The sequence below is a fragment of the Varroa jacobsoni genome, unplaced genomic scaffold (assembly GCF_002532875.2).
Source record: "Varroa jacobsoni isolate VJ856 unplaced genomic scaffold, vjacob_1.0 scaffold_200, whole genome shotgun sequence".
NCBI lineage: Eukaryota > Metazoa > Arthropoda > Arachnida > Mesostigmata > Varroidae > Varroa > Varroa jacobsoni.
Window position 1 is genome coordinate 79,287 of NW_019213102.1, and position 16,425 is coordinate 95,711.

The 16,425-nt window shown below is 38.9% G+C and overlaps 1 protein-coding gene across 1 annotated transcript in view; it reads left to right on the forward strand.

Annotated features, from left to right (window-relative positions):
* LOC111273572 (secretin receptor) overlaps positions 1–16,130 on the forward strand; it is a 40,540-nt gene extending 24,410 nt beyond the window's left edge. Inside the window, exons 9-11 of the mRNA XM_086973533.1 lie at positions 2,766–2,913; positions 13,039–13,214; positions 15,803–16,130. Coding sequence (XP_086829659.1) covers positions 2,766–2,913; positions 13,039–13,214; positions 15,803–16,130 — 652 coding nt within the window. The remainder of the gene's footprint in view (positions 1–2,765; positions 2,914–13,038; positions 13,215–15,802) is intronic.
* Positions 16,131–16,425: the final 295 nt, after the last annotated feature.

Here is a 16,425-nt window from a genome sequence, read left to right on the forward strand (position 1 = left end):
GCAATGCAGTACGACAAATAACTTTTGTCTTTTATAGGCTCTCCTTTTTACCACGGTTTTGTGTCGTCGTTGCCAAACACTGTCACGTAAATGAATGATTGGTAAGATCGCAATTTTACGTAGAGGAAACAACCGCGTGGATTATTGCAGCGACAATGATGAAAATCTACGGGTCACGCAGGACCTATTACCTCGGAATGCAGATGCATAGATCTATCTCTTTGCAATTCTACTGAGTTAAGCCTCAGCTATGCCCGCTCTCTTTAATGGTTTCAGATGAGATTACCTAAGTGAGACTCGTCCAGAGTTTCGTTGTCAAAGATAATGCGACCGAATATCATCAGATGATCAGAATAAGTAAGCAGAGCCATTTGACAACAATGATAGTTTGCAAAATCAAGGGCTTGCAAGAAATCCAAGGAAACGCAGGAGGTGGACAGCTGAAACTCTTCTTGTGTTTCGCCCTTTGCATCTGTGAGCGAGTAAAGACTAAATCTCTATTATATTTCACATTTATGCTACGTTCGCTAGCGAGAAAAGGCTATTTGGTGTTGTCGATTCCTAAAAAACAAAGCGAAATTATTATGTAAATGAACGGTGCAAACGAGCAGGATAATGCATCAATCGTTATGGTTGACGTTTCTCCTTGCATACCAATTAAAAGTAAGCGCCAACCAGCCACCTATTCGTTCATCAGCGCATTGTAGGCTACCCTTCCTGAAATCGCTTCTTTCTACGATTGTGAGTTCAAAGTATAGGAAAATGATCCGGTACCCCCGAGGCCAATGCGGGTTGTGTCAATTGGTGAGGCGTATTGCGGATGCCTGTATTTGGGACATACAACGCGTCTGAGGTGCTCAACATAACGAGGCACAGAATTTAACCTTTGAGCGATTGTAAGTCGAAAAATTTTGTGTAGAAAGGCCGTCGTCTTTTCTATTCAAATAAGTATGATCACATTATACATTGCATTTTTTGTCAGGTTCCTGACATAGGCATATTAACATTACCGCTACTATTTGAATTAACAGTGTTTTTCTTTACACGAACACAGCAGTCTAGTACATATATAATATGTGTAAAATAAAAAATCTCTATGAAAATACAGTGATTTCTGGATTGAGAATCGAAGCGTGGATGACGCGCAATTTTTACGTTGTGAGAAACGTTTTCAATATCCGGATGTAATTTATGTATAACAACGGAACAGATATATCCAAGCACAAACATTGTATCTATTGGGTTAATCAGATCTTTTGTACAATACGTTTTTATTCTACAATAACCGTGTCATTCAGTAGACGTTAACGCCTTCAATCTGAGCATTGGGCTGGTGACTTGTTTTCGTCGGTCATCAATAGATTCGGATTGTGCCGATATTATACCTTTCGAAAGACATTTTGCTGCTTCGAGAAGAAACATCTTCAAACGCCAAAGACCGTCGCATTCTATACAGTGGATAAAAGCCAACATCATTTAGGAAATACTGTGTCGTGACGGGCTACTTGCTCTTGAATTTCTGCGACTAGGGCAACTGTTACGGCCGTTAACACAATGCATTAAGTTCGATACGCAACACTGCAATGTCTTATCTGTCGCACGCCAAGTCGGCACGATAACTTACTGGCGACGATGATCGAAAATGACGCCGGTTCAACTAAACAAAAAAGTTTATCCGTTGCTTTGTGCTGGCCAATATTAGAATCAGGCTAAGAGGGCAAAAACGACCATCGAAGGACATCTGTCCCTTAGTGTTTCGCTGCCGACAAAAGGAAGGCGATCTATTATTAAGGGACGTTCACAAAAACACCATTGTGCGAGGTACCTTGGAACGCTTACGAAATATTTTAGGTAGTGACGAAAAGTTGTGCTGAAACGTGTGTAAAGGTAACGACATAAATTCTTCTTTGGCAAAAGCCCTAAGAAAAATTGGTGGTAGTATAAAAGCGATTCTGGTATTAGTTAGAAAGGTGGGATCATACTTGTATATGCAGTACTTATAGTATATAGTATACTGTCTATTTCAAGCTGGTTTATGGGCATTAAATGTGGAATCTCGATTTTTTTTGCCAGTTAATAATAAGCGACGTGTCGACGCGTAAGAACGTCACTGTAGGGCGAGTGCTTCCTGCACCGGGTTCTTTAGCTGGCATTTGAAATATTTCCTGTCGGTTTCAAAACGCTATGCTGTGAGCCTTAAAACAATGACGTTGTCCTGTCGAAAAGGGACGAACCAGTTGTGCAAATTTAAGAAAAGTTTTTTCAAGGACTAACTTTGAAGTTTGGGCTAGACGACGAGAAATTACGAAAAATCCTGTGAAAGGCAGGAGAGGAGAGCGCATCATATTAGAACGGAAATAACTGCTTCGTTGCGGTGTCTTGCCCTAACGTTTCGCTTAGGTAATTAGAGCGCAAATATACTTCATTACTTATTGTTATAATAGGTGCCCGATTTCGAGCTTCACTGTCCTTTGATGGTTATTCGCATTGATTTTTAAAGTTAAAAATCTAAATAATTAGTACCGATTCATACTTATACATACTCCTAGGAATATCTTTGAAATTATTCATTACGTATTATCATCTTACCTCGATAATTAACAGGCATAAAAACATGTCAAGGATTTTTGGTTGAATCGTAAGTTAACTTTCTAAACTTTTTACACTCCGTTTTTGGTACTAAACTACTGATCTACAATATCGCTCCCTCTTTCTCTCCGTGTCCCTTTCTCCTCTGTCTCTCTCCTTCTCTCTAATATTTTCAGAAAATGGTTCAAATCGACGCTGGTTTTGGTTCCGCTCTTTGGGTCCCATTATTCATTACTGTTAGTGGCTTCTATAGCTGCCGACCTGCTCTCGCCGCAAGTTGAAGTCTACTGGATGTACATAGATCAAACATTCTCGTCGTTTCAGGTAAATTTCCTTATCTTTATATATATTTTTTTTTAGTAAAAAATGTCCTATTATTTTGTTCGCGATTTTTTAGATGACCAGAAGAGATGTAAGGCATATAAGGTAACTATGCTCCACATTTCTTCTTTATATAGGATATCTATTTATATAGATATCCTGTTTTTAAGGCACGTTTTCTTCAAGACGAATTCGTTTGAATGTGAAACCAATAGACGTAATACAGAAAATAGGAACATTTTCCATTATATAAATGAATTCAGGAGCTATAAAAACTAAACGATTAGCAAAGACAACTTGAATGTATATGTGATTATTTATGCTTTCTAGCTCTTAAAGCAACAACGGCGATTTTGATTTAATCTGAGACGCTTGTATATTGGAGCTTAGGTAAACTATTATAGTAAAAAAATGAGTCGTAGGAAACCGGACAAGCATATTTTCAGATACTGCGAAAGTTAAATAAGCTAAATTTGAATATACCGCCTCTCAGTCGAGAGCCTGTCAAAACATTACACCAGCGACATCCTACGATCTACTAGAAAACTATTCTGGTTACAGCAGGCGAAAGCTTACGAGTGCAATTTCAACCATACATGTGGTTTATTAGTTAGAAACATTTCAGATACTTAATTATCAAATAGGATTACATTAGAAAAGTTTTCCAAAAGCTTCATAAATATAGATTAACTATATATTTGCATAAAATGAGTAATGTTATTGCTGAATCAATTGCTGATCACATCTCTAACTCAATATAGGCGGTACACTATTATTTAGCATAAGGGTGTTTCGTCATTTGCTTGTGAAAGGCTATTTGCGGAATCTCCGAACCCGCTTCGGTTAACTTCGACTCTTCAGTAAGGCTTTCCATTCAATCAGTACGAATGACGAAGTACGTTACGTTTTCACGGCGGAAATTGTCTCATGGCCTCTCTAAATTTAGCATGGCCCAGCAAAGTCAAAAACTGCTTTGAGAACAACGACTAATCATCTGCAGATCGCAATACGAAGGGGTCGGTTATTAGTGTTCACACAAACTCAGGGATCCCACAACGGACAAAATTTTGCCTAACCTCTGGATTCTTTCATATAAAAGCAAGGTGCAAGCAATTATATGTTGTTAGTAATAGGGCAAATGTGAAGCTTACTGCTGGCCCCTAGAGCGATCAATACCCCATATATGTATATATCATAGAATTGTAGTCTGCTGAAACCCCCATTTCAGCGTATGACTTAAAAGCATGTAAAATTTTGGCCATGCATTGTTTTTTCGCTTAATATTTTTCATACTCACAAAGTGGCATACTTTAAAGTAGGCAGAACAGTAGAATGAATCAATGGGACAACGGACTAGATTTAACACTCACTTTCCTACTTTCTCTTTGAAAATGACTTTAAAGAGCATCGAAATAATTGTACATATATAAATATAGACGTTTTTCCAAGTGCTAACCAGGTTTCATCTGATCGCTAAGGGCATCCAAGACAGATTTGTTTGATAGCTATATAATATTGTTTTAAATACACTTCTATCTTCAGATGTAGAACACGACGCAGTGCCGTGCGTAATCAGCACGACCAAAATATAGCAGAGTTTGTTGACAAAGGTCATTATTATCTGGGTATTACTCAAAACTTTCATACGACAAGGTACCTAGATTCAAAATATTCGAAAAAGGACCAGCCGTCCTGAAAGTGGTAATACACTATTTGAAACGGAATGTTTCGAATTTTTTTTATTTTCCGAAGTTTCGCGGCTTTTTAACACTGGCTTGACAAATGCCTCTCTGGAAATTTGCGTGGCAATGGTAAATATTGTAATGGACGCTCAGAGGCCCTTTGGATGCATTATTGAAGAGAAGATAGGATTTCTATAATGATTTGATTTAGCTTTGCCCATATAATAGGGCAATCACATTATTTATTACATACAGAAACAATTATTTATTATTCTTAAAACAATGCATTCCTATTGTCATGTATCTAAGTTCAACATAACGAAATTAGTGTCAAGAAGCAGGCGAAGGGTAAAGCGAAGGTTGAGTTGCCATTATAATTAATTTTATCCCCTTTGGCTTGTTGATGGTCTGTTTGTCACCTTGGCCTTGACAAGTGGCGTGTCCAAATACGAACTCTTTCCAACTGCATGACATTTCCGAGAAAGAGAATAAAACATAACAGGCGCACGAACATTAGAAAGTTTAGCCGTGATAGCGTAGCAAGTGTTAGTTCGTAAAATAAGTTTTTGGAGCAAGCGGAGGATAACACGAATACTGGCTGGGGGTGTCCTCTGTTGGCCTGCGATCCAGAATCGGTGGGCAAAGGCTAAGACTGCCAGGATACGCGTGGCATCCATCTCGGTTGTATATTCATCTATCTTAATCGTTTTTGGCCGTTGCGTCTGGCCCTGTAGATGGATTAGAACTTCGAAACGGAACCGCACAGAATAATTACATAGAAGAATAAAAAAACAAGTATACAAATAAAAACACCAAATTCATAGCCTTCAGAACCTTTTTTTATTACGTGTGTGAATGCAAATTGCGTAGGGAATAATTCACTGTAATGTGGCAGTGCCAAAAACGTACAAGCGTCTCGAGATCCTACCAACACTGGAAGAACGGAAGCGCAAACCGAAAAAAATCAATCGTTCTAAATGTGTACGTCGCTTGCGTTCGTTTTGTACTCATATAGAAATTTGCCTGCTTAGTAGAATGGTTCGAAAGATTTTTTGCAGGGAAAAACGTCTTTTGCCGCTGTTTCACACGCTCATCATTTCCTCACACTGTCTGTCCAGTCTCGTAATAACACGCAAAATCTTCACCTCTAATCAGTCACCGTCGATGATTGTAACCAAACAATTGTATCAGGGCGGAACTCGTTGGCAGCCTCCGGCACTGTCAAAGGCGGCTTACCCGCTGCTCCGTATAGCCGCATATCAACTGCTTCGTGAAGAAGCAGCGTGTGCCAACTTTAATCTCTTAGTCTGTACCGAAAGTGTTCATACTATATAGTAATATAGTGTCAATAGCGCTTAGCCTAGAGATAATTTGTACGCATTGTTCGATGTCGTTTCGTGCTCTGCCCGGAAGCGGGTAGCAGAGAGCGCTATGTTGTTGACGGACGGATAGACGGACGGGCGGCGAAGAAGTTGTGCTGGATGTCTGGTCTGGCGCTTAAGGCAACGACGTGGACGGAGCCTACAAAAAGCTCCTTGTGAAAGAAATATATCGAACATATGCAAACAGAAAGAGAGACACAGCAGGATTCCCTCTAACGTGCGGTCGGCGAACAAGTAAGCGCAAGAGGAAGGAGAGCTATTCAGTCATCTGTGTCGTTCGTTACCGATAGGGGTCAGACGAAGCTAGCGGGGGAAGGCTAGCTATGGCGCTTGATATGGCCTAACTTTAAATAGTGAGTAGAAGTAGAGACCTCTCAACTACCATGGCAACGGGAACATGTGGCACATATATTACGTGGACTCCCACATGGCATCTAACTCTAGCTATACTTTGCCTTCACGAACGACGCTTAGACTGGCCTTCTTCAGGGTGTCATACTGCAGATAAGTATACACGTTGTTTGAAGTATGGCAACAGGCAAATATATCAGAATGTGTCGCGGGAAGTCTGGGGAAAAACACAGTCGCGGAACGTAGCGAGCCAACGCCGATGCTGCAGCCGTTTTTGGGAACGGCAGACATGTGCCGTCGTTGTTGATGTATGGATTTTTTATGTGTTTTCTTTTTAGCTTGTAAGAATATACCAACAAAAAAGGACCCGGGCATCGAGTGCACTTCTAGACAAGAAAAAAGAATCAGATCTTGTTTGTTAAAATAGAGCTTACTTAACACACTTCTAACGATTTTTGAGACTCCTGTGCGTGTGGGCTTCTTTTGTTCCTTCAAAAAATGAAATAGATTGTACATGTAATACAATATGTTATGGGAGCATCTCGAACAGCAAAATGTTACAACGCTCGAAATGCGGTGATATCGGTCAAGCGCCGGAAATTTCAGAGAGCTTTAATACCTACAATAGCAACAACTATAATATATATATAGTATTCTTCAGGACGAAAGAAGCTCGTTACTTACGTTACAGGATCCTAATCATTTCAGTAGATCAGTTCTTCAAGAAACATTCCTTATTTTAAGCTCTATAACCATATCTTAGATTACATAGATTAGATAAAATTACCGTATATTCAGATATATCTAAATTAATAGAAAAGTAGTAGCCAACGTTGCTTCTGTCAATGAGACAGGAAAATTTTATGCGTTATTATTAAAAATGCGAGCACTTTTGACAAAGCATGATGTTAAATATCGCTAACATAAAATACGTCCATTTCGATCGAAATTTGTTACCGTTAAGCTACCTCAGAACTTGCTCTTTTGCACACCTTATGAGAACTAATCGGATTAATGTAACAAAGTAGTTCCGAAGTATTACTCGAAGAAAAATACATGTTGCTTAAAAATAAGAAGTTGATTTAAATAATAAGACAGTAGATACTCTGTTGTATACTACACACTCCAGTACTGTCATTATAGCTAAGTTAAGTTAAACTATAACATTCTTCTGTCTGCTTTCTTAGGGTATTTTTATCCTTTTCAATACTGCTTTTCGTAATTTCGTTAGAAACATTTTTTGTTTTTCAAGTTAAAACCTATTAAATTATGAAAAAAGCTATGAAGCATGTTCAAAGCAAGTTGATTTCGCTTATTTGTAAGTTGCCTCTAAACGAGACCAGGCACCCGGGTTACTTTTTTCTGCATTTTGCGACATGGTTCTCCCTGCGTGTTGTATTTATTGCTCTGTATAATGTGATTCTCATTTAGCTGCGAGTCGAAGCCTAAGCCTCCTACAAATTATTTTCGAATATTTATATTTTGAATTCGTGCATGGCTTTTGATGGTGACCACATCTATCGTCACCGTTATTCTGTATGATATTTGCTATCTTCTCTTACCCATAACTCTTTAGACCAGTGGACAGATACTGTTATAGTTTAACAAAATGGTTTTTGTGAAATGTTATGTATCTACTACTAATTATGTCTAGTTGTAAAGATCGGGAGATAGTTGACCCTCGCCATCGCTAACATCAAAGGCAGGAAATGTTCCAATCGAAAAAACGATAACGATTTGGTTTTCCTTCGGGCAGTATGCACTGATCACTGTGTGTTTGTTTCTAGCGATTGAAGCGACATCGGCGGAAATTGTCATTAACTAACGTAACACAATAACGTGCATAATAAAATTGATAAAAATAAGCCTTAAAATACTTCGCTTTCTGCGAGGCGACCGTAAAAGCGTTGAATCAACTCCTGTCCGGAACAAAAGCGTTCGCCCTGAGACCAAACCCGCGTGTGTTAATTTCTTTCTTCGTATTCTGCCGTAATTGAATCCGCAGATCATCATCAGCCAAAGCGCTTATTCTATACAAGTTAGTTAAAGAAACTGTAAGAAGGACTCAAAAATCTGCATTATCATTAAGAATTTACAGCAGTTTTCTTAACAAGCTTCGCTTAAAAGCTCATTCGATGATTCTTTTGTTTGTGTTTTTTTTTTAGCGGACTTAAAGGCAAAATGTGTGGTAGGAACTATTCTCGAAACCCCTTTTACTTTGGGAGCAGTTTTTTTCTATTTGGGACGCTAGCAGAGGAAGACACTTCCTTACGTGCCTAGAGATGCTCTGCCGCCATGGTCGATGTCACAAAAAATGTCGTTAGTTTATAGGATCAGTCGATTTAAGAAAAAAAAAAAGACGATTCGGAGGCTTGTGGGGCTAACAGTCCAAAAGCAACGAATGAATTGTTTCATCTGTGCCTAATGGTGGGTGTTATTAGAAAGGAAGTGATCATACTGTTTTATCATATACGCTGATACTGGAGTGCTGGAAGACCTAAACTGAGAAGAAAAACAATTGATAAGATCACGTATTTAGAAGTATGCGCGTACGTATGATGTATTTATGTGCGTATGTATAACTAACAGCTTATAACAGTATAGTTAAAAACTATTTCAATGTGATAGTTTCCGAGTGGAACACGATTCTGCATTATACGCATTGATGAAAAAAGGATAAGTAACTGTCACTTATTTGGTACTGAGAAAAAGGCGGAGTGATTCGTTGCACTGAATTAATTATTCATTACACAAGTAGCTTAAAATCTATTTGTTATCTCTTTCGTTTATACAATAAATGCTCTCGGTAGATCTTACATTGATTACTTATCTAAACGTGATTAGGTGCCCATTTTAAATCAGACGAAACTAATTCCATTATCTGTGACCTCCATTTTGTTGCGCTCATGTGGTTTGTTGTATTAGATATTCGACCTTCGCAGAAAATTCTCCTTTATCTACTGTTGTACCAATGAGATCGTCAAATATAATGCATTATTTTTACATAAAATTGTCGTAAATTACCTGATATCGGCCAGCCACTTTTAGCTTACACTATAGGTGTCAACTGCACTCCGCCCTATGGAAAAGTTCCAAAGTTTTTTTCAGCAACTCTATTTCTCTTTACCTTATAGGTTTTTCCAAAAAGCTGAACGTACATCGCAAAGGGTTCGATGTGAAATTTCTCGAAGTGGGGGACGATGTGTATTTGTACCGAATGTGGTGCAATACGCCCCGTACATAGCACGGTCGTTGGCTAGCGTCTCCAGTCGAACGCGTTGATCCTAAAATTTTAAATTGAGCTGGTCTCGTTGATGTACGTCCCTGCGAGTCTCCTTATTTATTCTGTATTGACCAATTTAAAATTGAAGCAATTTGCTACGCGTAGTTGGGCTCACTAGTCGTGATGACTGATGACAGGACGCTCTCAACAGGGTGTGATAAGGGGAATAAACGTTGGACCTAGTAAAATCACGTTATGACTTAAAAGAGATCAACGTACGCAATAACCACCTTCGCAGTGACAATAGCCGGTGGGCTTGAAAAGATAACGATGATTGATATTGTCTGCTAAGGTAAACAAAGATGACAGAGCGACAAATAGACAAAATTATAACGAAACTGTAAAGCAATGAAAACAATTGTTCAAATTAACGCGGGGATTTCTTCCTCTTCTGTCCAGCCTTCATGTTCTTTATATATACGTATCCCGCCGAAACAAATACGGTTTATTCGATCTTCATTTTGAAAAGTGTTCCACATAAAAAAAACAGACTATATGTGAGACAGAGACAAAATTATGGCTTCAAGATAGTTTATTTATTGGGGCTGTGTTCGACCAACGATTAGATTTTCGCTCGAGTCTATCTCAATATATAGAAATTCGATTGAATAGGTATTTAAAAGAACTTTGTAACTATTCGTACTGCATTATGTAATATATATTTATATACATACATATGTATATATGTGGTAATGGTGCAATGGTAACATATGTGTTTACTAAGCTAGGGGTACGTAAAGAGGTTCAAAACAAGGCGTTGACGCGCACCCCTATTATGCTTGCAGCCAGCCATCTAAAATCATGGTTAGCGAAGGCATCAAACGTAAAGCTCAAATTAATCGTTTAGGTTAGAGTATGTCATTTTTTTTCATCAAAAAACAAGTGGAGGATGTAGCATTAGGTTAATAGGCATAGACTCGAGGACCTGACGAACTAAAGGAGGATAGCCTCAGAATTATCCTTTTCCGCATCATACTTCTTGCAGTCCTGTAGCGTGCTCAATAGCAGTACGGTCTTTTTCCAGTTCTTTAAAAATCACTAAAGTGGCCTCAAAGCCCGTACATTAATCATGTGACCGTTTAGCTTTTAACCGAAGCGAGCTCACAGCTGCGTAGGTTAAAAATAAAATATCTCAGGTGACAGTGTCTGATAAACCAGACCCTTCACTCAATAAGCCAGCTTCTGTATTCCAAGCGTTGACAATTTTGAATTGTTTCACAGTCTGGCGGCTTTAGTTTGATTTACGAGAGTAGCACGAAGCATCTCTGAGGGTACATGACGTACCGCTGAGATAATTTTACTGCTTGAATATGAGGGTAGATGCTAAAGTGAGCTTGGTTATGGAGCTATAATGGCCAACGTATCTTAATCTTAATAAAAAATAAAAAAAAACAATGCCTACCTAGTGTGTGTCATTTCTGTTCGTATGTTTAGCAAAAAAAAAAATCTAAAGAAAGCGCGATAAAAAAATAAGCGACGTAACTACGTTTTCAAACGTCGTCTTCAGCGAAAAAAAAAAAAAAGGTTCAGATCTCCTTCGTTTATGGTTCGTTTTGTATTTGTCTTGCGTGTTTTTCATACAATAATCCTTTTTATATTCCAAAGTAACATAAAGCTAGTTCTCTTTCTTTAAAGCCTCCATCAGATCGGTTCCCATACAGTTTCGCGAATAAGTACTTGAAATTTCAAATACGATTACAAACGCGTACGATACGTACGTATACGTTGTTATTTACCGTGAAGGACTTTTTTCTCGGATTTCGACGCTAGTGCAACACTGGTATTATTGTCAGTAGCTATGATGTAATGATGACCTATTTGCTGATTCATGAGGTGAGTAAAGTTTAAAGCAGAATGAAGACACGCTTCGTCTCGTGCTAAAGACACACGTTTTAAAACAATATTTAAAGGCAATGGCGACGTCGATAAAAGCCTTCTACATATGAATGTAATACATTAAACTCATATGTGCTTAGGGGTAAATAGTAGTTACCCTGATGCTCTAAGCTCTATCAACGTAAACGTTCATCGCGGCACAATACGATATACGATTTCTGAGTGTTGAGTCCACCTACTGACCAGCTAGGCATGTAGTTTGGGCATTTTATGGCGTAAAACATAGAAATTAGCCTTTTTTTTCCAAAAAAAAAAAGACTTGCGGAGATTAAATCATGCAGGCGCAAGACAATAAGTCTAGCGACGCTTTGGTCGTGTTACTTTGAGCAGTTGCTTTCCTGTACAGTTTGTAAGTGTTTCCATTAAACACGGTTGTCCTTCTGAAACTTTTGCGCGCAAGTAATTTGTAAGGCCCTGTGCTTTTGGCCATCAAAAGTTGCAATGTTTTTAATAAATTTAGCTAAATAAAAAAAAATCGAGTAAATTTATTATGCTACTATATTTACTAAGTTATATTGATTATCTCCTGCAAAATGGATGACACGCAATTGCTGTTTCGTCACAGGAAAATATTGCCCCGTTCAAATCTCAGTTAGAACCATAGCCCCGAGGATAACTGAGCCCATTTAAGTTTAGAATATAGACAAACTGAACTTAGCGGGCGGTGGTTTAACATGTTGCTATCTGCCTGTCTTGCGACCATCTTAAAAAAGATAAACTAGAAAGAGCGCGACCAAGCTAGCGTCGACAACTGTGAACGGGTTACATGCTGTTTTAAAGCTAGACAATAGTAGATGCTCTGAGTTGCCAATTGAAATATGTAATAAAAGGTTCGTTGGAATATACACTATTGTCTAAATTAGAATGTTTAAGACGATACCAACTGATAGATATCGCGCACAGGATCCTTCTGCTCAAAATCTCCCCTAAGAAGCCTCATAATTTCTAGTGTTGTCTTTCAGATATCAAACGTGCGCAATATCTCTTCATGCGTACAATTTAACGTTGCCGTTATCGGTGTCCATATTCTGCTAATCAGACAGGTCTTCCCCAACCATAGCACGAGTGTGCTATAATCTCAAAGAACAGACATCCCAACATCTCGAACTACTTAAAGTTGCAAATCGTTTGCCTTCCCTTTATGCATATCTATGGAAAAGAAATACTGGGTTATAGGAGGAAGTTATTTCATTGCTTAACCTGCACGAAATAAACGCTTGTTGCAATAGAAATAAACGAGACGACCCACTAAGCAAGCACGCTACACCCGTATAACGATTTGATCTGCGTGCACACTATCCAACGGTCCCAAACATTGCATCCACTCGGTAAGAGAGGCCTATTCTTAACCCCTTCCTTAAAATGATGACCACTATGAAAAGGCAAAATAGGCACGTAAGCTACGTCAAATAGAACCCGTTCGTTTTTTTCTGTACTACTTGTTTTCGGTGTATAGCAAAACATTGTCTTACTTAAAACATAGATGTCTGAATAATCTTACTAAATGTTGCTATTCTACGCTGCGTTCTTGCAGGGTGTATTGGTAGCCTTGTTATATTGTTTCTTTAACACTGAAGTGAATGAGGCTATTCGATTTGTATTGCGTCGAAATCCACATTTCTTCTATATGCGCAAGTTGCTGAACACCAAACGCAACGTGGAAGCAGGCCAAGATGGCTCCGTACGATCTAGAGCTATGCGGCGGTCAAGGTGAGTCAGATCTATTGCTATAGGTAACCTAGATGATTTACTGAGCTGACACCCGGACCTTGACAGGGATTTCGAGTTAATGAAGCCACTTTGTTCGATGCATTACTGCAATTCTATTGGACATCTATTACCGTCTGGTTAAACAAAATAAACTGGAGAAGGTTTTCTTTAACACTTGCGACGACGTAAATGACATGGATACAGAAAAGGTCTTTTATGTTTACTTCTATCTAGGGTTGGAACCTAAACCATAACGTCATTAACAGGCTAAGATCGTCAATCCTTGGTGATCTAATTCACGCCTATTGTGGACTCTAATTCGTCTAGTTGAAACCATATTGCTTGTCTAAAAGTTTTTATCAACTTTTCCCCATGTTGTTCCACTATCTAAGGCCGCGCATTCGATAATCCTGACGAAATGTAAGCTTAAGTCCTGTGACTCTCGTTCGTTGTTCCGATACGCTAGGTCTTGACTACAAGGATTCGAGTCCCTCCCACTGATGTTGTCGTCGACTTCTATTGCACACACACCCGCTGACGAAATTGAGGTCTTGATCGAGCTCGACACCTCATTATACTGCCCTCCAATTCTCTGAGCATTATCAGTCAATATCAAATTTCTGGACAAACCGGTTGACCTCTTTATCATCTCCTATAGTTAGACGGCTGGCTAAACTGGACACAACGACGAATTTTACACCTGACAATTTTCAAAAGAATTTTGTCATTTTCTCGCTGAATCTCCAGGCCTCATTTTCATCAGATCTTATAGCGTTGTCCCAGACACTTTTCATCAATGTGTTTTCACCTGTATCTGAAAAAAGGTCAGAAAACAAATGCAGACAACTACCGCCCGGTTTCTCAGCCCTCCACTGTCTGCTTTCTTTTCAAGGAACATGTCCCTTATTCCATGCCTCACAGTTTCGTTGTTCAACGACCTAGCTGTGTGTAATTCTCAGACGTCACCCAGAATCGGCCCATGCAAGTAAAGGCTATACTACTGCAACAATTTTGATAAAAAGAATGATACGGTCCTACTTGAGAAAGTGACAAACCTGGGTATCCATCCGATTCACCCGATGAGGCCGTGCTTCGTGGAGGCTGGAGATGTTTGGCTTGTCTTTCACTACGTGCTTTCTGACGTCCTTTAGGAAGGTCGAATTGTTTTTTGTCATATGCGATTTTGTACTTAGTATAGCTAAATATATTCCATCTCAAATTATTTAGTGCATACGAATTACTTGATTAGTACTTGTCCTTTCAATCTCACGATACTTAGAACAGTGCAATTGATGGCCTATGGAAAATTGTATGCGGTTTTGTTAAGCGTTAAGAAGATCTCAACCATAGAATTGATATGGTTATGTACTGAGCGTATCTATAGCTCGAAACATTCGACCATATAGGACATCGATAAACGGATATCCTAACTAATTTCGAAAAAAATATAGATATCTTTATATTCCCAAGTCTTAGCTGTTCACCAAGCACAAGATCAAGATTATTAGACTTCAACGATTGTTTTTACCCTTCAAACGGAAACGATCATCAGAGTGTCGCTGGCGATGGCTCTATATCCCATTCTTATAGCGTTCACTCTGCCAACGCTCGCTAAAGCCTTAGAGCACCCGTATCTAACGGCAACGTGATACAACACAAAAAGGAATTCCTATTTACTTCACAAATTATAGTGTTCACTACAAAGCAAGGCCGACTGGATCGAACAAAAAAAAATGTAGCCAGTTTAATATGGAAAAAAAAAAGCTTTTTATTACAACCTACTATTACTATTGATAAATCCATAGGCTACTAGGGCATTGCTTTAGTACGAATAGCATATCCTAGGATTTTTAACGGAACATAATTGTTTGCACACTTCCACAAATCATGTTCAACATGTCACACGCTCTATGTGAACGCGTTAAGACGCATTGACGTTTTGATAAGTGAAGTTTTATAATCATATCTTTCTCGTCCTGTTCTATCGAACTAGAAGTAAAAGTAAGTTATAATATAGGCAAGGGCAATACGTCAGCTGTATGCTATTTTCGATATAACCATGTACAAAAATGCACACTGCAGAAATTTGGATGCAGATTCAAGTGGGTTTGTTCGCATTGTACGGTATGTTCTAGAAAGCTGAAGCCGTAAATCTCACTTTTTATTTGTAAAAAACTTTTCACAAAAAACTTCTTATTTGTACTTAATCCAAATAATGCCGATAGTATTATCTACGCTCTCCATATTATCACACATATGAAATAAATTAATATTTATTAAAATGGCATTAAATATATACAAACGAAAGGGGACCGTAGTTGCCTAAGTCCTCTTAGTTTTTAATAGGTTATTTTAAAAATTTCAGAGAAAATACTTTTCATTGAAGTGTGTATTTTTTGTCCTGGAAGGGTTTCACGCAGCCGTAGCCAAGATTCAGTGATAAGAAGCACTTCAAGGTAGCTCTTATACTACCACGCCGCTATACACTCAGGCTATGTAGCGTCTATGTAAAGGTCGGTCTATTTGGGTATGTACCAGAACAACCATCTAGCATAATACTCCAGGAGAATATTCTCCTAACGTTTCAGGTCTATGGAGAACAGCTGCGAGAGATCAGATCTCTTCGTGCATGATCATTCATCGAATCCGTTTGCACGAAAACTTTCAACGACTTCATACACTGATGCTGTACTTGCCCATCCAGTTGTTGCACACCCAGGGCCTCTACCGCATCTCCAAAGCATTGTTCATGGAGTGCACGTCCACGGCCTCCATGTCCATGCACAACCGGCTGGCAATAATCGTCTCCAAGTGATGCCGGAATTGCACATACTTACGGCTGAAGTCTCCACGTCGATGTCCAGATCGGGTTCGCCCCGCGAGCAAGCCAGCGACCCGAGGTCTATGCCGGTCTGAAAAAAACACACCAATTTAACCTTATTCTTAAGTGTACACTGTAGATGCATAGCTATTCACAGGTGTTGTGCATACTGCTTTCGTGAAGCTTATATGGAACGATAACGCTCAGATGCTCGTATCTATGGACAGTAGTCTGATAAAAAGAAACGAAGTGTCTATATGAAGACTCGCCTGAAATAATCAGTGAAGAACTTTCAAATGTGACTGTATGCCAACTGCGCAGAGATCTCGTCTACTGTTAGGGCACATATGCAGTCAAGCAGCAAATAGGCTTTACCTTATTTCAATAAGT